The sequence below is a fragment of the Cyprinus carpio genome, unplaced genomic scaffold, assembly GCF_018340385.1.
Source record: "Cyprinus carpio isolate SPL01 unplaced genomic scaffold, ASM1834038v1 S000006696, whole genome shotgun sequence".
Lineage (NCBI taxonomy): Eukaryota > Metazoa > Chordata > Actinopteri > Cypriniformes > Cyprinidae > Cyprinus > Cyprinus carpio.
The window spans coordinates 130,685-152,247 of record NW_024879308.1 but is presented as its reverse complement, the minus strand read 5'-3'; the positions used below and the strand labels follow the sequence as shown (position 1 = coordinate 152,247).

Genomic DNA, 21,563 nt, shown 5'->3' with positions numbered 1-21,563 from the left:
TCAGTGAATGAATAGCTGCAAGTGTCGTGGGTTTGAAGACAAGTGTTGATTTAGTCAGTGGTATTTGAACTTTTATCGAGGGGAGGGATTGGTCGTCGGAAATGGCCACTGTGAGGAAAAACACAGTCGAATAGTTTCGGTTAGCTCACAGAAAACATGTTCTGCAAAGTGTAGACGGCTTGAGCTAGAGGGACGAGGGAAGAAAAGTCCGCTTTGAAGAGCTGTGCAGACAACAGGTGATCCGGCACAGGAGGCTTTACCTGAGAGACAGGTAGGCTATTCATTCACATTCATCAGTTAAACAGCTAAAACTTTACGAGAACATAAAGCGATAACGTTCGACGTAATTTTTTTTTTTTTTTCAGAAATTAATCAGTAGTCTAAATCAACCACTGAATTTATAAAAATTTAAAAGGGTTTAAAGAGTAAAAAAAAAAAAAAAATAGTGATAATGTTAAATAGGCTAGTCATTAGTGTGAATGTTTTATTTTAAAAGCAAATGTAAAAAGAGGAACACGAATGAGGAAGAAGCGCGTTTCTTTACCAAGAGAAAACTAAATTAGTCATGCCTGTTGTTTCCCTCTTAAATAGAAACATATATAGATTATTAATCTTTTTTTATTATTATTAAGACACGTATTTATAGGTTATCTTGTTTAATCTACTAATATAATATTCCTTTCCCCCCACCCAGATTTGAATATTTATAGTTAAGAGAAGTGACTAAGGAAGATGGTTTTCTATGGCTATGCAAGCCTTTTCAATCGCGATCTTATCTAAGTAACGTAAATAGCCTAAATTCCCGTGGATCCGCCAGTATGTATGAGGGGAACAGCAGCGGGCTCATCAGCTCTGAGGAACACTGTAAAGATGAACCTGTGGGAGAAGCAGCTCTGCCCTCAGAGGATTCAGACGGTGAGGCTTCAGGCAATAATGTAAGAACCTCAGATTCCCCTAAAAGCAGGATAGCGAGCCAGTTCCGCTCGAATCTTGAGGAGCGACTGTCAAGACATGGGGCTCGACCCGTGTCTCCTGCGTTCAGCGCCTCCTCGAGAAGATCCAGATTTCACAAACAGCTGGAGGAGCGGGGCAGCAGCGCCTCCCGCAGACAAACAGCTGATGCGCTGGAGAAGGGCTCCCTCACCCCCTCTATGCGAAAGAAGTATTTGAAAGAGCTGTTTCTGAATAATAAATCTGGATTTTCAAGCATTTTATCATCCAAACACGAATCGTCAGAAGCAGAGGAGGACACTTTGAACAGCGGTGCCTTCTGGGCTTTGGATCCTATGGAGCACGCGTGGATGCTTTCTGCTGTGGATGGAAATTATGACACCATGCTGGAATTTCTCGCTGAAGATCCCAGTTTATTGAGCAGAAAAGACTTTATCAGTGGTTTCACGGCTCTCCACTGGTTGGCCAAAAATGGAAAGGACGAGACGCTGATTCAGCTTCTCAGGCATGCAGAGAAAGAGCGGCTGTCGGTGAATGTGAACTTGAGAGGGAGTGGAGGTCTGACACCTCTTCATGTGGCTGCCATGCATAACCAATACATGGTTGTGAAGGCTTTGGTCGGTGCATTCAGTGCTAATATAGATGTCTTGGACTACAGTGGGAAAAGAGCGTGGCAGTATCTCAAAGACAATGCACCTAGAGAAATGAAGGAGCTTCTGGGAGCTTGGGATGATGAACACTCTGTAGGGCACTTAAATGTGAATAACAGTGCGAGTCAAGCACAGCCAGATGAAGACCATACTCAAGAAGATAGAGTCGAGGTGGAGGGTTCAGGAGGAATCACACGCCAGCGATTCTCATCATTCAAGAGGCTGTTATACAACGCTGGTCTGCTTGAAAATATCTGAGACTTTGCCAAAATCATGTTTTTCAGGTCATTGTTATACAATTAAAATTTGCTCCTTTAACAAAATTTGTATGGTTAATGATGTGGCACCTCTTAACTTGATAACAGTGCTGTGTATTATTTGATGAATTTTAATCTTTTCAATTAACTGAGCTGCAAGGAACTTATTACCAATGTTTCATTAATATATATACACACACACACAGTGGTTATAGACAGATAGAAAAGAATAATCACGCTTTAAACTAAAGTTAGTAGAGACATACCACTAACGGACTAAAGGTTGTAATTAAAGCAAAAGGAGGTGATCCTATTTCCAACTCAGTGATTGTTTTCTTTAAAAATAAAAATAAAAAATTTCTCTCTTGTTGGTGTTGTATCTTTCACATGGATGTTAAATACAGCTGGATAAAACAAAAACTGTGTCCATCTTCATTTCAGGCTGCAAAGCAACAAAATGTGATTCTTTTCCTTACCAACTGTATATAAATAAAAAACGTTTTCAATTACATTTTAATTGGTTTTACAAAAATAACTTCAGGCTTAAAGTTTCTGCGTCCAACCATTACAATATGGAAGTAACTTCCACTTTTCAAAAGAAGTGTTCTTTTTCCAGTGTAAACGTCTGAAGATTCTTAAATCAACATTTACTTGTAAAGCAAACATTTTCTAAAAAAAAAAAAAAAAAAAAACTTATTAAAACAAGACCAAACATGTGGCAAATGGGATCAGAAAGAGCAAAAAATAAATATGGAAAATAATTTTTTATACTCACGAAAAATTTGATGTTTAGATATTTGTATGGGAAAAACAAAATACTGAAGAATTTATTTTTTTGCAGTCACGCTTCTTAGACTATGAATTTAGGACTTTCTGCTCAAAATTAATGACTTTTCATGTAATCTTAAGACTTAAGGAACTGCAGAAACACTAATACATATGTCTAGATAGATAAATAAAAACTTAAGTTTATCCTTCACGAGGAGCATAAAAGCTCAGTGGAAGCCAATAAAAGTGTTTATTAGTAGCTCTGTTTTTGGTGCACAACAAACTGTTGCATATCCAGCCACTGGAAAATATCAACTTTGACATTTTCACAAAAGGAGGAGGATACAAATACTTCTGCTTCGATGACAAATCTTTTATTGTTCAGCAAGGACATAACCAGAATATCTGTACAAAAGAGAGACTGCTGTTCCTGATAGCATGGCTTCTCTCCAGCTCTGGATGAGTTGGTGGTCCTGGCAGGGAACAGACAGAGGCGGAAGCTGAAGTAAACCCTGTGTTTACAAGCCCAGCTTGGTCCTTCTCCAGTGTCTCCTCTTGGAGTTGTATCTGCAAAGAGATTTGCCAAGATAAAGCATCACAGAGGCAAACACCCATTAAAATCAATTACACTACACTCTTTAGGCTATTGTTGTAAACTGCACTTCGCAACAAATACAAACAGAGCAGCCAAGAAAACTAAGAGTAAGAGGGTTTGAAACAATACAAATCCCATCAAGCATATGTCAGCTTAATGTCACAACAAAAAGAAGTGTAATAAACACCACATACATCACTTTAATGCATTAACACTATAGCAGCAAACCAGCTTAATGTGCACATCCTCAATTTAAAAAATGCACAATTCTGATCCAATGAAATGTGTCTCCACCACAGAGCATTCACATGTCATATGAGAGATGACAGTACTCATGACTCCAAAGCAGAAGGATGCTCTCAGCAGGATAATGACAGTACTCCCACAAAATTTAGCACTGTAATTGCGTCCTGCTTTGGTTGGCTACTATGAACTATAGAAGCAGAAAAAGGGACTACTATCACTTTAAGACTGTCGCTGCGGGTTTAACTTCGCAGAGTTCATTACAGCGGCACTTTCCATGTCAACATACCTGATCTTGTTGCCAGTTTTCATCCTAATCCACTGTGGGATCGGCCTGTTCTGCTTCTGCTTCTTGGCGAGGAAGCGTTTGATTCTGAAGGTCTTATGCGACGCCTGAAATACAAAAGTGAAGCACGCCGTCAGTCAGTCTGCGATGGCTGGAGTTCATCATCCCGCGACGCTTCACCGGGGAAATACGAGCTATGGTTTCATTACTCACATTAATCGCTCAAATATTAAATCCCATCACATGAGAACTTCCACTGATATACAAAAATGAAGCGATGTACAGCGGAACGACTGGCTGTTTAAGGATGTTTTAAGATTTTCACTTACCATTTCGGAGATCGCTATCCGTTCACCACTATGGCGGTAGTCGAAGAGAAGGAACCATGGGTAATGCAGCGCTGTATATCCGAGTCACGAACCGAGCCGCTCCTTCCCGTCACAGCGACACCCAGTGGCTCCACGGATCACAAGCTCCTGGGTATATCTCGCTTTTTTGAAAGTTAGATTTTGCATGCAATTTTGCGTTTTGATATGTTACTGCAGGTATAGCTTTTATTGTGCATGTACATATATTGTTACTAATTTAACAGAAATAATATATGAAAATAAAAGAGAGTTTTTGTATGTTCAGTTTTTAATAGACAAAAACATTGTCTCAGTTTATGCGTCAACCATGTTAACATCATAAATAAGCCCTCCTAAGGCACTTTTAATTTTTTTGTACAATTACATAAATTAAGAAAATTGGGATAATGACATCCTTTTCGGACAATTAATATATTATCTTATTTTATTCCTTTGTTGTTGTATTTTTATTTTATATATTTATTTATTTTTGTAAAGCTAACAACCAATTATTGAATCTTACTATGTGAATAATCAGCATTTAATTATCTTCCTCATAAAATGACATCAAGCACAAGGCTTTTAATGGCTAAATTAACTTAAAATCATAAAACTATCACCTTTAAAGTCTTAGCTATATTTAAACTTAAATATAAAAAAAGGTAAATTTATTGTAAGGAGAACACAATTACAACACTTTAAGATATCTTGAACATTTCAAAGAAATTTCCTTTAAAAATCACATTTTATAAATAAAAAGGAACCCATAAAGGGCATGGAATTAAATTTAACAATTCAATTTTTGACCAAAGAAATGTAATAGACAAATAAAACTAAATACCAGAAATAACACATAGGTTGTTCATTTATTGTTTTTTGTAATTCTCTTCACGTTTTGACAAAGCTGCAACTATAAAAAGAAAATGAGCTGTGTTTTGAGTTGTGGATTAGTTAGAATGGAACATACAATTGGATGGCAGCACAGTTTTCAAACCAAGCTAACAAGAAGTTGCATTTTTCTGATGCTTCTTTATGCTTCAATTCCAAAACTATAAAAGGCCACATCTGTTTTTGCATATAATTTAGCTGACTTGCAAAAAAAGAACTGACAGGGATCAAGGCATCAGCATTATAAAGCATGGCTCTTTTTCCACCTGACCAATCCCTAATCAGAACAGAAACATTGTAAATCAGCAGGCTATTTAAAACGGCTGCAAGCCACATCCATGCTCAAAGAACACACATTTATTACTGATTGTCTGAAGTGAAATGCAGTGGATCTGGGTAAGGCGTGAAAGATCTTTCTAAAACGGAGCAGTGAGAAATGGTGAGCAAGCTGGATCAGACCTTTGTTAAACTATGAAACAGAAAAGCGTGTGAAGTAAAACATGTTTGGCTGTGTACCAAAAGTAAGGTCACTTTTTAATTATTGTGGTCCAATTGCTTTGGCTTCTCTCGTGATTAAGCCCTGTTTCTCAAATCTAACCGTCGGTTAGGACTTGGCTTGCTCATGAACAAACTTTGGGGGGCTCATTCAGGCACTGGAGGGCAACAGGTATATGTTCTCATGTCACTGACAGAGAGGCGGGGGGATTTATTTTGATGGCAGCACCATGTTTTTGAGGTGTTTGTCCTGATTAGAACAGAGCCCCTCCTCTCAAGACATCATGTCATGCCAGCACAGAGCTGTTCACTCAGCAGCTTTCTCTTGAGTGTTCTTGGACTCCCGCTCAGCCCTCTTCTCCGCTGCCTGTCCATCTCCTCCTGTTCCTCCTCCGCCCCGGTTACGGCTCCTCGCCCCGGGCTGGTACAGCTGAATTGCAGGCCGATCCTAAGAAAGAGAAGTAAAAACTATAAGCAATATGTGAAATACAAGTTATACACATACAAAGTTTTTAATGTTTTTATAAGAAGTCTCTAATGCTCATCAAGGCTGCATTTTTTTAATAAAAAATTTAGTAAAAAGCAGTAATATTGAGGAATATTACTATAATCTTAATATATTTTAAAATCTAATTTATTCCTGTGATGGCAAAGCCATTACTCCAGTCTTCAGTGTCACATGGTCCTACAGAAATCATTCTAATATACTGTTTTGGTGCTTTATTATAAATTATTACTGGTGCTCAGTTAATAATAATGGTTCTCATTATTATAAATGTTTGCTTTTGTGAAAACAATCAGGATTCTTTGATAAACAGAACAACCAAAAGAACAGCAGTGATTTCAAATAAAAACCCTAACGTTTTGAAAGGCAGTTGTTTAAATAAGCAGCACATATGTTATCAACATTGTATTAAGACATATTTCTTAATATTATGTATTACCTTGAGCAGCAAATCAGCATATTAGAATGATTTCTGAAGGATCATGTGACACTGAAGTCTGGAGTAATGATTCAGCTTTGCCGTCACAGAAATAAATTATATTTTAAAGTATATGTGACCATGGACAACAAAACCAGTCACAAGAGTCAATTTTTCAAAATTGAGATTTATACATCATATATAAATCATCATACATATATATATATATATATATAATATATATATATATATTATATATATATATATATATATATATATATATATATATATATAAACGTGTGGGTTGGTAGAGGCTTTTCTGAAAGCTGATAAACAAGCTTTTCTTTGATGTATGGTTTGTTAGGATCAGACAATATTTGGCCGAGATACAACAATTTGAAAATCTGGAATCTGAGGTTGCAAAAAAATTTAAATATTGAGAAAATCACCTTTAAAGTTGTCCAAATTAAGTTCTTAGCAATGCATATTACTAATCAAAAATTAAGTTTTAATATATTTACAGTAGGACTTTTACAAAATATCTTGTGCATGATCTTTACTTAATATCCTAATAATTTTTGGCATAAAAGAAAAATCAATAATTTTTAAATACAAATGTATTTTGGGCTATTGCTAAAAATATACCCCAGCGACTTAAGACTGGTTTTGTGGTCCAGGGTCACATATTAAAATCAGAAAAAAATGCTTAAATTGTAATAATCTTTAACATAACTACTTTTTTTCACTGTATTTTTGATCAAATAAATGCAGCCTTGGGGAGCATAAGATGCTTCTTTCAAAAACATTTGAAAAAATCGTAATTCTTCCAAACGTAAGACCGGTCGTGTACCTTATTTCTCAGACGGTCTTTTTTGGCATTGTCTTCTTTTCTGCTGTCCTTTGATGGCTTTTCAGGATGAGCATTAACGGAGGACTCTCCATCTCTGTTTTCATTCTTTCTTTTCTCCCAAACACGCTCCTTGTCCTTCTTCCCCTCTTCGTCTCTCTTTCTGTAGGTGTTTTCTCTATCCTGACGTTCCCTTTTCCTCCGTTCTTCATCCTGCCTTCTGATACGTTCTTTTTCTTTCTGTCTTCGCTCTCTCTCTCTGTCACGGTCTCGCTCTCGGTCCACATCACGATCTCTGTAATTTTTATGCCCACTATCCTCTGACCTGAATACCAAAGCATATTAACATCATGAGATGAAAGTAGAGGAGAAGACCTGAAAAGTAAAATATGTGTTGAGTAAGGCTGGGAATCTATTGAGTGTAACCAACATACTTTCCCCCTTTCTCCTCTCTGTGTTCACCATTCTGCCGCTTCTTTGTGTCTCCTCCTCCAGGAGGTCGATCTTCCTTTAGTTTCTCTCTGTCTTGTTTCTTGGCCTTGTCCTTTGGCTTCTCAGTCTCACCATCATCTGCTTTCTCTGTTTTTTTCAAGAGCTGAAAGACAAAACCAGGTTGAACATTATCATTCAAAAGTTGGGATCAGTAAGATTTAAAAAGGATGCATTTGATTGATCAAAAGTGACAGTAAGGACATTTACTGTATGTTACAAAGGTTTTCGTATTCAAAATACTGTTCTTTTGAAGTTTCTATTCTTCAAAGATCCCGAAAAAAATACATATCATGGTTTACACAAAAATTTGAGGCAGCACAACTGTTTTCAACACTGATAATAACAAAAAATCTGCATATTAGAATGATTTCTGAAGGACCATGTGACACTGAAGACTGGAGTAATGATGCAGAAAATTCAGCTTTACCATCACAGGAATAAACTACATTTTAAAATATATTATAATAGAAAACAGTTAGCTTAAACTGTAAATATCTTTTACAATATTATCGTTTTGTATTATTGATCAAATAAATGCAGTCTTGGTTAGCATAATTATTTCAAAAACATTCAAAAACATTTAGTAATGAAACTCAATAATGGATTTATGTAGTCAATAATATTTAGATAGTTATGTACCTTAATTTTTGGCTGTTCATCTTTAGGTTGGTCCTTATCCTTATCAGATGCCTTTTCTCCTTTTTTAAATTTCTCTGCCTCTTTTCTTTTTCTCCTGTCCTCCTCTCTCCACTTACGTCTTTCTTCATCTCGCAGGCGTTTACGTTCTAGTTCTCTCCGTCTCCTCTCTTCTTTCTTCTCTTCTCTAATCCTCTGAGGAGGACAGGATGAGAGAGCATGAACACACTACACATACAGTATGGCGTATTATATATGGAAACTATATGAACCGATGTCAGGCTAATGAAGTATGCAATTAAGTCAGTAAATATTGCACCCTCACTTTACCTGTTTATTCTTAAGGAAGTCCAACAGAGGTGTGGTTTTTTTACCTGGGTAAAGAACATTTCAGATAATTCTTTTAAATGCAAACTTTTTAAAATCGTTTTGTTTATAGAGATGTTGTGTTGAAACACACCACTAAGTTCCTTAGTCTTGGCCTCTATTTCCTCAAGTAAAGTCTCAGGGTTGGAAGGAAATTTTTCCTCATCACCATTGTAGAACTCCAAAAATTTTTTGTAATCAGCATCTAATAAGTTAAAGGTAGACAAATAATAAAGTATTGTTTGCAGCAATAACAATCAAATGTAAAACACACACACATATATTTCACCGTCTTCAATTGTTCCACTTTTGGCATCCTTCTTCTTGCTCCTTTTCTTAGCGGTTTTCTGGAATGGTGCAAACTCAACAATTGCTGGATATTCTTGACCTAATTTGGAAAAAAAGAAGATAAAACAGTCCTCACTGTTAGAGACGTTCACCAGAAATCTCAGTCTGAAGTCTCTATGACATTTAAGGCACATAATTCTGACTCCTAAAACCACTGATTAGCTAGAAAAAAAAGTCAAACCTCGATTATCAATGAAGACATAGCCATCAAACCGATCTCTGAAGAGAATTACGTCATCTTGATTTTTGAAATTCAGATACGCCTTGCAAACAGATGAGGGAAAAGACTGCAAATAAACAAACATCTCCATCAGCCATCAAATATCTTTCATTATGTTTCAGTCTTCTGTTTCCTTTTCTAAGAATTCATCTACAAACCTAGTATCGCTAGAGAAAAACTCCAGGTAATCCAGCTCTGGAAGAGGCTGCAGCTGTTCCACTAAATCTTCTTTAGTTAGACTTGGAGGGAGACGTCGGATCACAATCTAAACAAATACAATAGTGTAAAAAGAACAAAAATGAATACTGGAATTACTTGCACACACTTTATGTGTTTTATACATTGTAATACCAATATGACACATGAGATATTTATAGTTTACGTGATTGAGGCGTAATAGTTGTTAATGTGGATGTACTATATATACAACGCAAAGTTTATTAACTATGATTGCTGTGTATAATAACATTAATGTGAATAAATAATAAGATCTGACATTTTAAAAACTATAAATTATTGTTTGTGGCTGTATCCACAAACCCCCATGTCAAAGTTTCTAGGTGATTCTTCTTTATTATTTTGCTAACAAAGTGCCAAATCCCAGCAGTGATTGTTAACTTTGACAGGGGGGTTGCTAACCAGTCTGTTCAGTTATATTCAACTGCAACGTTTAAATCAAAAAGAGAATAATATGTAAAAGTGTTAGTAAAAATACAGCTGCTGACAATAATTTATAGTATTTCAAATGAAAGCGGCTAGCTGCGCTGTTTATAATCTATTTGTAGCAGGAATGTAGCCAGCTAGCCTGCTAACTAACTAACGTTACCTTTGTCAAAGCCTCCTTCTTCTCTTTATTTGGCTTTTCATTTTCATCACATTTTATTTCCACTTTCTTTTCTCTGGGACGCGTGTTTTCCTTGTCCTCCTTCATGATCCTTTGCCAGCTTCTGTAGCGAGGTCTTACTTCGTATGTTTCTCGCTGTTATAAGCCGTGTGTTGTGCTGCTGTCTCTCCACTGACCAACTTTCCGCAGTTGTTTCTCCATGACACCAGCAGGCGTCTCTGATTGGCTACAGCTCATGACGCGAAGAGTCTCTCGATAAAGCGAGGAGCGTCCACTCTTCCACTCTGCTAATTTGTCGTTGCCAAATTGACTCCTTGCTATCGAGAAAACTCGATGACAATTAGTGACTGTTAATGACACTTACAATATATTTGCCACAATATTACATACAAAGAAATTCACACACTTTCTAATGGCTAGACATTGCTGTGCTCCTCACAATTCTTTAACGAGTTTTATCATTATCCTATATCATTCAAAAATGATTAAAAATGTCATTCTATGCTACGCACGACATGATTAACAAAGTGTCCTTAAGTATGTTAATACTATAATAGGTTTAGCAGTATAATACTCACACTAAGAGCCACAATGCGGCGCTGCAGTATTACAGCCGAGGTTTTCAGATGCGGAAGTGAATTATACACATCTCGGAAGTTGTTTTTGTGACCGTCATAAGGGCAGACATTTTGGCCCATGTAGAAGACAATTTTGAAAAACATTAAATAAATCGTGTCCTCTGCAATAATTTCACTGTGTGTGCACACTAAAATTTCAGCACAATCATGTGGTATGAGATATTGCCCGGCTTTGCTATTATGACAGTTTGTCTGATGATTCCTGGCATCGCAACTGCTCAAATCCAGAAGTTCACAAACGGTGGAAAGGTGAGTTATGATGATGATGAGCTATATTTTGTCACTGTCAGTCACTGAGTATGCTTTAATGAGTCCTTAAATAGATATTAACCTTTGTTTCAGCTTGACATTGTTCTGATCTTTCTGTACGATCTCTTATAGAAAGTCTACAGCATTTAATCCACTTCTTCTTGTATTTAGGAAAAGAGGATCGTACGGGTTCCCTATCACTGGTATCTGGTGGAGAGAGATAGAAGAGTGTCTGGAACTGGTGCACATTACCATGCAAAGGTAATAATTTGAATACTCTTATGTAAAACTTGTCAGTACTGACAATATGCTCCCAATAGCTGGTGTTTTAATATTCTTCTTTATTTCATAGGGGCTTGAAAACATCAAATGAAGAGCCACAAAGCAACAATTGAAATGCACATTTTGTCCAGACGTCTATTAAAATGTTATCTTTAAATTATTAGTTTTGCTTGCTGTTTTCATTTTTGTGTGTGTGTGTGTTCATATTAGATTTTTTGTTATAGAGCTGTTATATTGTACTGTTTTGATGCTGGTTCACTGTGGTGGGAATATACATTTGGATATGATTTGTTTGCATAGTTTACTTTATTAGGTTAATGATTCCTTAACCCGCTTAAGTGAGGTTTTAGTTAATGGTAATTAAGACTAATTTTGATTTTAGTTGGCAGAGTAAATCTTTTCATCTTTTCACTTTGTCACTTCACCATGCACTCAAGTGTAAAGATGGGTTAAAATATAGAGTGCATGATCTAATCCTTGCAGTTTTTTACAGAGGCAGAGCAATGCATATAAATACATTGTATGTAATACACATGACACTGCAGTCTACAAAATGTGTTAAGCACTTAAAATAATTCTTATTGATCAGTTTAAGTGGATCTACAAAATGCTTGAAAATATACAAAGTACACATAATGTGCATAAACGGTGTAATATGTTTATGTAATATACAGGCTCCACAGAATCCTCTGACAGCTTCAAATGGAGTGTCAGTTGACATAATATGTGGTAATGCAATGCAATAAGTATACAAATTGTACTAAAGTACTAACACTCTTATTTTGTGAGAAAAATCTTGTGCACTTTTTACATCCATTTAGAGATCCAGTGGAGAAAACTGAAATGATGAAGAAGCAAGCATGCAGACATGACATACTTCTATTCCAAACCATAATGCTTTTAGCAGGCTTTGTGATAGAATTGTGATTTTTCAGGCTGGGAGAAGTCTTGAAAGTTACTATTGTGAATTTATTATGTATATTTTGCTTTTTGTAAGTGCAATAAGATCATTAGTGCTATTTCCTATTGCTGTAAATGTAAAATTCCATTATTTTAAAGCGGGGGTATTCAATGAAAGTTCCAAGAAGTCCGGTTCCTATATTTCCTTCCCAGTGGTGGTCCGGAAAATATATATGGCCCCTATAATAAATATAAAGTTTCCCAATATTAACAATTATATATTTATTTTTAAAATGTTCTTAACATCACTCTTTATAGAGAAGCAACGCACAAGGGAAAGGCTTGAATGAAGCGCGATGGGCTCTAGATACAAAAAATATTAGAGCATATAACACCGAGAGATCATTACAATACGACTGTGAGCGCTTGTGGAGTGAACTGCTCCGCTGTTTTGAAGCGCTGCTCACTTTATATAAAAATGGTAAAATGCCATTGCCATTATGTCTCGCAGTCCGGTTGGTATCAAGCCGAAATATGCCTGTTTTACAGAGTTATGTAATGTGTTGCGAAGTTAAATTTATATATGCTTTACCTTGACTTTGAATAGCTCTTATATATGAGTGGTTAATACTTTGTAAAGGAACTGCATATGCTCTATTTAAAATGAAGTAATTCTTAAGAAAATCAAATGAATATTGTTGACAATTCCTACAACTAGAGATTCATAGAACATGCCTTAAAAAATAAAGACTCTATAGTTTAATTGCCTCACAAGGTTAATACAGGGTTATTACTAAAGAAAGAGGCAAATTCTCATTTTTGATAAAAGCTCCAGCATGACTCCAAGTGGGTCACCTGACCATTTTTATTTAGATGCAACACACATTACATAAAGGGAATTGCAGTGGTTAATGGTTTGAGTTCTACTGATCACAGTTTATTTCTTGTTTGTAATAAAAGAAACTTTAGTTCACAAGCCTCTCACTGAACTGTACAGTAGGATAACCAAGCAGACAAAAATGAACACAAACACACATTTGTGTAAAATCTGTGACTTAATCACATGTTGTCTTTTTCCTTTTAAAAAAGAAAACTAATGACATCCCAACTGAAAATATAATTCTGCGGGACAGTCTACTTCTCGTCTTTGCCTTTGGTTTTTCTGTACACCATTTCCCTGAAGCTGGAAAGGATTTTGCTTTCCCTCTTTCTTCTTTCCTCTTGGTTAAAGGAAGCAAGAGCTCTCTTCTCATCAGCACTGTAGATCTGGTTTTCCTTTCTCAGACGCACAGCCTCCATACGCCGATGTCTGAGGGCATAAGCAATAAAATTAAAAAATATGTCTGATACTCCACCTACAATTATAACAGTTTCATCTTTTCCTTAAGACTACATTTATTTAATTTTTATGCAAACCATGATAATTTTTTTCAGGATTCTTTCAAGAATAGAACAACTTTTATTTAAAATAGAAATCTTATGTAACAAATATATTTACACTTTTGATCAATTTAATGCATCCTTGTTTAATAAAAGTTTTAAACTCTTTCAAAGAATGACTGCAAAGTTTTGAACAATAGTGTATGTGCACAAATATACAATATAAAAGCTTCATACCTGCTTCCACTCATGACATAACCACATTTCTCAAACTCCACAATCTCGTCACTTGTCAAACCTATTTCACCTCTTCTTGGAATACGCTTTCCTGCTTTGACAAACTCTGCCATGGCCGCACCTTCACCTGGTAGCAAAGCGTGGCCAAAACTATGGGAAACAACACAGTTCGGTTTTAAAAATGACTTTAAAACAAGCACCATTATCATTAAGTAACAGTGGAGGAAGAATCAGTTGCTCACTCCAAAGGTTTGTCATCTTGGGACAGGTGCGTGAGAGGAGCTTCAGGTCCAACAACATGTTCTCCAACACCAGCTTTCTCCACCCATGAGATTTCATTGACATCCTCTTTTTCTTCCTCCGAATGTTCACTGCTAGAGCTACTGGACTCCTTGTGATTCTTCTTCGCCTTCTTCTTCTTTGATTTCTTCCTGTGAGGACAAAATCATGCATCATATGAAACGAATCAAGCCTTGCTGATTCAATACACTTCAGATGAAAACAAGATTCTTACTTTTTACTTTTCTTCTTTCTTTTCTTCTTTTTCATCTCTTCTGCCAAACAAGCACGTAACTGTTAATTTAATCTCATAATTTTTTTTTATTATTGTTTTAAAACAAAAATAAATGCCACAAACCTTCACTTTCGGACTCACTGTCCTCTGAGTGCTTCCTGTTCTTTCTCTTCTTTGATTTCTTCTTCTTTTTTTTCTTTTTCTTCTTTTCCTCTGTAGATAAGATATCAGACATTTAGATTATTTATTCAACAACAACTGTTTCGTATTCGGTAAACATGCTGTGAGAAAGCAGATTATGTGTAAGTGAGATGTTAATGAATGATTTACCCTGTGAACTTGAATCAGAGCTGCTGTTCTTCACGTCCTCTTCTACAGGAGTGTGCTCGTCTGAGCTATTACAAGATATTAGATGAGAGCATTTAAGCACAGAGTATATGATGAATATATTATTGTACATAGACTGTTTTCTCAGTTGGGACATCCACAACAAAAAATACACAACTTAAAAAAAGATAAAACAGCCTAAACCACGAAGAAGAAAAAAATACATGAAACCAATCATCTAAAGACAGCTCATCATTGGTTTGTGCAATGAGAAATGCAATAAAGCATTTACACAACAAAATGTGGAAAATTACATTAATACAGAAATTCCAAGACGATGTGGATTTCCAGATAAGGCTACATTAATCACTTTACCCCCATGTCGCTCCAAACCCGTAAAAGCTCCGTTCGTCTTTGGAACACAATTTAAGATATTTCGGATGAAAACCTGGAGGCCTGTGACTGTCCCATAGAGTGCCAAATAAATAACAGTGTCAAGGTCAATAAAAGGTATGAAAGTCGTCGTCAGAATACTCCATCTGCCATCAGACGTGCAATCTGGGTTATATGAAGCGACAGGAACACTTTTTGTAAGTGAAGAAAACAAATATAATGATTTTTTTCAACAATTCCATTGTCAGTGGTCTCCTCTGTGTCTCTCCATATCACTGTATGCTCTTCTGTATCATCCATGCCACAAGGATGCACTGTTTTATTTCAAATCAAAGCTAAATACACGTAGAAACAGCGCATCCTTGTGGCGTGGATGACTCAGAAGAGCATACACAGCATACAGTGATATGGAGAGACACAGAGGAGACCATTGACAAATGAATTGTTGAATAAAGTCATTATTTTTGTTTTCTTCGCTTAAAAAATGTGTTCCCGTCACTTCATATAACCCAGATTGTACGTTTGATGGCAGATGGAGTATTCCTGACGATGCCTTTCATACCTTTTATTGACCTTGACACTGTTATTTACTTGGCAGTCTATTGGACAGTCACAGGCCTCCAGGTTTTCATCCAAAATATCTTAAATTGTGTTTTGAAGATGTACTGAGATTTACGGGTTTGGAACAACATGGGGGTAAGTGATTAATTACAAAACTTTCATTTTGGGGTGGAGTATCCCTTTAATATGAACTCACTCAGGTTCTCTGACTCTTGGAGAATATCCCCAGACCTCAGGACATCCCAGTTCACCAATTCTCTCACGTTCCTGCAGACGCCTTGATAGAGAATAGCAGAAAACAAATAAATGTAATTATGCATCGAAAAACAATGCTCAGTAACTGCTCGTGTCGTGTACGCTCGCTCATGAAGACAGCACAGACTGAAGTGTGTCTGACCTCGCGATGAAGGCGTCTTGTCTCTGTCGTTGGGCATCATCTCTCTTCTCGTAGTAATCGGATCTCGATCCGAAGCCGTGATCTCTGTCTCTCTGATCTGACCAATTTAATCGATCTCTTTCTCTTGACCTGGAGCGACTGCGGGAATTCTCTACTCGGAACCGGTTTCTGTTCCTCTCTTTGTCGTTGTATCTCGCTTTGTGATCGTCTTCGTGCTCGTGTTTGTGGTTCTTCAGCCCGTGGTCCGGTGAGCGGCTGCGTCGGCGTCTCTTCGGGCTCGCAGAACCGGAATATTTTACGTCCAGCTCGGGCATTACTATAAACTGTGTTATTAACTTTAACGGTAATTTAATGACGATTGGATAGTATTTTATTTAGTTAGGCCATAAAACGTCCTGTTAATTATATGTTGTTGGCCATGTCGCAGTTCACTAAGAACTAGCAAAGCTAGCTAGATAATGATTTTAGCGAATTTCGGTTTCTTTAGCTAATGAGACAAAGAAAAGTTAATTTATATAAATCACGGTGGTGTTGAGACTCACCATGAAAGCAGTAAACAACTTAAACGCGTGTCAGGAGACCAAAATGTGTACGAGCGTCGTTGAAGTGCCTCCTTGTTTTTACGTTTCCCTTTTTCTTCTATTGTGAAGAATTGTGTAACTTACCAAGATGCGTGCAATATCGCCCCCTGGAGACCTGGAAGGCGCGATAAGTTTTGATTTACTTTTTGAATATGGAAAATGCATGCTGATTTTATAATTTGCTCTTGTAAGCATAAAGACAGTCTATGACAGACATATATGAGTAACCTAATAGGCTACATGACATAATGAAAGCTTTGCTAGGTGTCGTAAAAAATTTCATTCATGAATACCAAAATACCAAAATTGCATTTATTGTTTGTTTGTTTTTAAGCACCTGACAGCTTGCCACATGAGTGTCTGAATGTAAATCTAATATATTACCTTTATTTAACCAGGAAAAAAAGACTCTTTACAGGAGTGTCCTGGCCAAGATAGGCATGTTTGCAAATACAAATAAACAACATAGTTACAACATACAGTACAAAAACCAACATACCAACATATAACTAATTAAAAACAATTACACACCATTAACTCGCTCTCTAGATTGCATAGTAAAAACCTTAAATAATTATAAGACACCAAGTTTTGTAACTAATTGTAATGAGTAATTGCCAGACGAAATCCTTTGAATAAAACAACAGAGATAAAATGCCAAATAATCCAATATGGCTTTATATATCAGCAGATAATCAATGTATTATTGTGTTTACTGGGAAATTTCATTTGAATACAGCATTCACAAAAGGTGAATACACATTTGAAGGGTTCACATGCAAAAACCTCTATGTGCCGTTTGAAATTTTCTTTTAAAATGAGCATTTTTCTCAGGCTCCTGCGTGTAAGTTCAGTAATTTCACTTTAATGGCAAATAATAGGTTCTTTCATTGCCATTAAAGTGAAATAACTGATTATATATACATAGGAGCCTGAGAAAAATGCTGATTTTAGAAGAACATTTCAAACGGCACATAGAGGCTTTTGCATCTATAGATTTGTCATTTGGACTTTTGAAAACCTGATAGTTACTGAGATGTATGAGACTGATAACACTGTAATAAAACGTTTATACACTCTACACATGTCTATGACACGTCTTGTCATGCTAATAAAGCACGTTGTAATTTTCAGTTTTTAAAATTCTTCTTCTTCTACATCTTAATAATAATAATGTTTATTTATATAGCACATTTCTACAGACTCAAAACCTTAACTATATTTCTTTAGTTGTTTTATTTACAAAATACCATAAAAACTTCTTATATTATACTGATTTGAAAAATGATATGGACAGTTTTTCTAATACGAAAGTGAAACAGCAATGTAAAAACTCCTAAAAACTTTTAAAATGTATGTAATTTGCCCCCAATTTGTACTTCAAATGACAAATCTCTGTATTATTGCATTTCGCATTTGTTTTCTATACGCCTATTCATAAGGGTGCAAATACAAGTAAAGTTTAAGATAAAATCGTCCTGTCTCGTTAACATTCATCACACGTCGGTTGAGGCAGACTGTTGCGCGCGACTCCTGTCGGCTGCTGGAGGAGAGACTCGCTCATCTCAGACAAGGAACGCGCGCTCCGTTGTGTTGTCCACGGCAACCGACACACGTTATCGCTGTCATTGTTGTTTTCCAGCAAAGGGAATCGTGGGATTCTAACGGGTCGCTCTGCAGGTATAGGATTATGGAAATTCATTTCCAAGAATATGGGAGATTAAAACTTTAATTCATCTTATTTAACCACATACGCGTCGCTGTGCATCGTAGAGTCAAGATAGGCCGGCGCGCTGCCGCCAAACCAGGAAGGAGAGTTGAATTGAGCCATTTGTTTTTGTCTTCACGCTGACCGCTGCACACCGGGCTCCTACCGGTTCTGAGTGCTAACATCAAAAAGCTGTGGCCTCGCACGTATTTGTGTTTCGTTTGATCACGTCAAACTAGTCAAAGGCATTAGTTTTATGTCACTTTTTAAGAAGCATATGTTTTTATGCTTGGCTTTTGTTGCTGTACAATTAGCCGGCTAGCCTGCATGCCTGCGATTCTCGTGCATATCCACATTCTGTTGCTTTTAATTTAGAAACAAGAAAACTATATAACATTTTTAAGTAATGTTTAGATCGACATAACAAATTGAGAGAAAAATATGGCATGCAAATACGACTTGTCATTGTTTGTGAGAGTATACCTTGCAGAAATGAAAGCACAATGTAGAAAGCTTTGCACGGAGCTGTGTTAATTACATTTGAACACGTTTTGTAATAGATTACTAATATGTATTAAACTTTATTATACCTCTTTCCCCGCAGGCATGTCAAAACTAAAGCTAATATCTGCAGCAGACACTCAGTACGCAGCATCTCTGTTGAGGTCCATCAATGATGAGCGGCACAGCGGTTTATTCTGTGATGTCACCATAATCGTGCAAGACCGCAAGTTCAAGGCACACAAATGCGTGCTGTCTGCCTCGAGTACCTATTTCCGTCAACTTTTCTCAGTTGCTGGACAAGTGATAGAGCTGAACTTCATCAAGGCAGACATATTCGATATGGTCTTGAATTACATATACACTTCTAAAATCTACAGAGTTCGGTCAGACAGACTTGAGGATCTCATCAGCGCCGGTCAGGCTTTGGGCGTGACGTTCATAGCCAATTTAGGAACGCCGCTCGCACAAGTCAAGGGATTACCTGGCCTGTCCAAAGAAACATAAAAAAAAAGCATTGGTTCCTCTGAGAAGAATGAGACCGGAGGTGAGAATATGCCGATCATCACTGAGACGTTCTCACTGTCTGCTGAAGAATTCAACATGGCGTGCGGTAATACGGAAAAGGAAGTGGACTCGGACAGCGATGATGTTCTCTTCGTCTCAAAAACAGAGGCACCTCAAGCTCAAAAGACCAAGATATCAGATGTTAATGATAAAGAAGGAGGACCAGAGGCTAAAAAACAAAAAGTCACAAACGAGGAAGGAATTGCCTCTAAAGATTCAACAGCCCAAGAGAGTAACAACAAGATTTCTTCTGAAAGAGATACGTCACTCCTAAATAACCTTGAGCCCCAGCCAGACGTTGTGCTCCTCTCGAACCCAGAAGCCAGTAGCAGTGTTCTCACTTCTCCAGTAAGATCGAGCTCAAACAGCGAACCCACCACCCCCAGCTGGCGTGAGCAGCCTTCCTTCGGATCCTCACAGCACCTCGCTGCCTCTAGACAACAACGAAGTGCTCGGAGTCCAAAAGAAAAAGGTCCTTCTAGAGCACTCGCCTGATCAGCCCGGAAAAATCAGACTGTCGGATGTAAGGCCGATGTATAGCACCAATAATGGTCCAGTACCAGCAATAAACATGGCCATGACAGTGTTGGGGAAAAAGACGATAACATTAGACAAAGCCTCGGAAATCGATTCGCTGTCGCCTGGTTGTAAAGTGTATGCCAACATTGGTGAAGACACCTACGACATTGTTCCAGTAAAAGAGGATCCTGTGGAGGGATCGGCTCCTGGTAGGAAATCACAAATCCCACACGGTGTTCCCAGTGTGACCAGTCACTCACCTCGAGGAAAGAAAAAATTCAAGCTGGATCAGGAGGATCACTATGAACTTATCATGGATGGAAAGACCTTTTACGTGTGTATTGTGTGCAAGCGTCCCTATGTGTGCCTGACGAGCCTCAGGCGGCACTTTAACACTCACTCGTGGGAACGGAAGTATCCGTGCCATTACTGCAGCAAGGTTTTCGCCCTGGCCGAGTACAGAACCAAACATGAAATCACTCACACGGGCGAAAGACGCTACCAGTGTTCTACTGTGCAATGAAACCTTTCTCATTATCAGATTTTGTCCACCCACTGTAAGCAAACGCACAACCAGGACCCGTCGGGAAGGAAAGAGAAAGATGATTCATGCAACAACTTGTATCGGTCTGCTGCCTTGTAAAACATTGCAGTTCAAACCATATTCCTTTGTGTCCGAAGAGCCGGGGGGAGATTCCGGTCATCAGTGAAAGATGGGACTGTCCAACATGTAAAACCCAGACAAAGAGCACTTTACCAACCACCACTTGCGCTAGCCAAAGCAAAGCAATGACCTGGGACGACATCTTTGTAGAATCTGAAGCACAAAACCGACCGGCGGCTCACGTTCGACTGGGTCCACCTTCACGACCTATCGACCAAATAAATGCCGAAACCAGGAATGAATTTGAGTTTGTTATACCAGAGACGTACTGAGCATGCTTGTGCACTGCTCTGGCACAGGTGCCTTGTTTGTGTTTTAATTTTTAGTCTTCTGGACCATTTGATTGAAAAATCAAAGTATCCATCAACTCATGAATGTTTTTTCAAGGTGCTTTAATGTATATTTAGAAAATGTATTAGTGTTGGTTTACAGTTCAGTTTCACAGTCCATTACTGAATCATAAAACTGCTTCGTCAGATAATATTACTAAGTAGACAATGCATACTTTATGTACAGCTACATTAGGACCTGTGTAGGAGCTGATCCTTAAGATTTTCTATTCACCATTTATATTCCAGACATTACAACCCTGCTGGATGTAATTAGTAGGGATCAAGTACTGGCTGGTGCAGTTTGTTACATTTATTTTTACAATTCTGTACTTTTGAGAGCGTTACATAAATCCTATCAAAAATCAAATGTAACTTAGGAGTCAGCAAACTTAATTATGCCTTTCATTTTCAAAGTTTCCTTTGAAACGCTAACATTGTTTATTATGGTAGTTATTAATGATTGTTTGGCACTAGATAGTTCAGTGTTAATGGCAGTTTTCAGTCCTGCGGTAAGAAACAGTTGGAATGTTTGTATTTATAGTTTTTTTATGTCATCTGTCCAGTAATTATGTTTCGAGGTTGTTTATTTATATGCTGGCCATATATCCTGATATAGTTTCCCAGACGGTAACTGAGACCTGAAGAGAAATATTCCTC

At 37.3% G+C, this 21,563-nt stretch overlaps 5 protein-coding genes, 1 non-coding gene and 1 pseudogene across 7 annotated transcripts; 3 read left to right on the top strand and 4 right to left on the bottom strand.

Annotated features, from left to right (window-relative positions):
* The first annotated feature begins 81 nt into the window (after positions 1-81).
* Positions 82-2,288, top strand: LOC109108782 (ankyrin repeat domain-containing protein SOWAHD-like). Its single transcript, XM_019121886.2, has 2 exons — positions 82-271; positions 695-2,288. Exon 2 carries the CDS (start codon positions 819-821, stop codon positions 1,857-1,859), a length of 1,041 nt encoding a protein of 346 aa, XP_018977431.1. The 5' UTR covers positions 82-271; positions 695-818; the 3' UTR covers positions 1,860-2,288.
* A 690-nt stretch (positions 2,289-2,978) lies between these two features.
* LOC109108780 (60S ribosomal protein L39) lies at positions 2,979-4,232 on the bottom strand. The gene is made up of 3 exons (XM_019121885.2): positions 4,080-4,232; positions 3,754-3,857; positions 2,979-3,193 (listed from the first exon to the last, which is right to left on the bottom strand). Exons 1-3 carry the CDS (start codon positions 4,080-4,082, stop codon positions 3,145-3,147), a joined length of 156 nt encoding a protein of 51 aa, XP_018977430.1. The 5' UTR covers positions 4,083-4,232; the 3' UTR covers positions 2,979-3,144.
* Positions 3,504-3,638, bottom strand: LOC122144503. The gene has a single exon (XR_006159733.1). It is a non-coding gene; the product is annotated as a small nucleolar RNA SNORA69 (small nucleolar RNA).
* A 703-nt stretch (positions 4,233-4,935) lies between the features above and the next one.
* LOC109108781 (regulator of nonsense transcripts 3B-like) lies at positions 4,936-10,369 on the bottom strand. Its single transcript, XM_042755441.1, is given in 11 exon segments — positions 4,936-5,928; positions 7,254-7,575; positions 7,685-7,845; positions 8,382-8,573; positions 8,709-8,752; positions 8,839-8,949; positions 9,034-9,132; positions 9,274-9,354; positions 9,357-9,379; positions 9,471-9,577; positions 10,139-10,369. Coding segments are annotated over 11 exon segments (1,386 nt in total). The 5' UTR covers positions 10,244-10,369; the 3' UTR covers positions 4,936-5,787.
* Positions 10,370-10,806: 437 nt separating this feature from the next.
* On the top strand, positions 10,807-11,485 carry LOC109108779 (NADH dehydrogenase [ubiquinone] 1 alpha subcomplex subunit 1-like). The gene is made up of 3 exons (XM_019121884.2): positions 10,807-11,043; positions 11,215-11,304; positions 11,396-11,485. The coding sequence occupies exons 1-3, from the start codon at positions 10,942-10,944 to the stop codon at positions 11,414-11,416; spliced, it is 213 nt and encodes a 70-aa protein (XP_018977429.1). The 5' UTR covers positions 10,807-10,941; the 3' UTR covers positions 11,417-11,485.
* A 1,556-nt stretch (positions 11,486-13,041) lies between these two features.
* LOC109108778 (NF-kappa-B-activating protein-like) lies at positions 13,042-16,685 on the bottom strand. 2 transcript variants are annotated; one of them, XM_019121882.2, is made up of 8 exons: positions 16,035-16,685; positions 15,834-15,914; positions 14,687-14,751; positions 14,480-14,569; positions 14,357-14,396; positions 14,085-14,273; positions 13,843-13,992; positions 13,042-13,534 (listed from the first exon to the last, which is right to left on the bottom strand). In XM_019121882.2, the coding sequence occupies exons 1-8, from the start codon at positions 16,346-16,348 to the stop codon at positions 13,360-13,362; spliced, it is 1,104 nt and encodes a 367-aa protein (XP_018977427.2). In that variant the 5' UTR covers positions 16,349-16,685; the 3' UTR covers positions 13,042-13,359. The 2 variants fall into 2 exon arrangements, with proteins under 2 accessions (XP_018977427.2, XP_018977428.2); XM_019121883.2 differs by having other exon boundaries at positions 14,357-14,393.
* A 1,592-nt stretch (positions 16,686-18,277) lies between these two features.
* On the top strand, positions 18,278-21,090 carry LOC109102727 (annotated as a pseudogene).
* Positions 21,091-21,563: the final 473 nt, after the last annotated feature.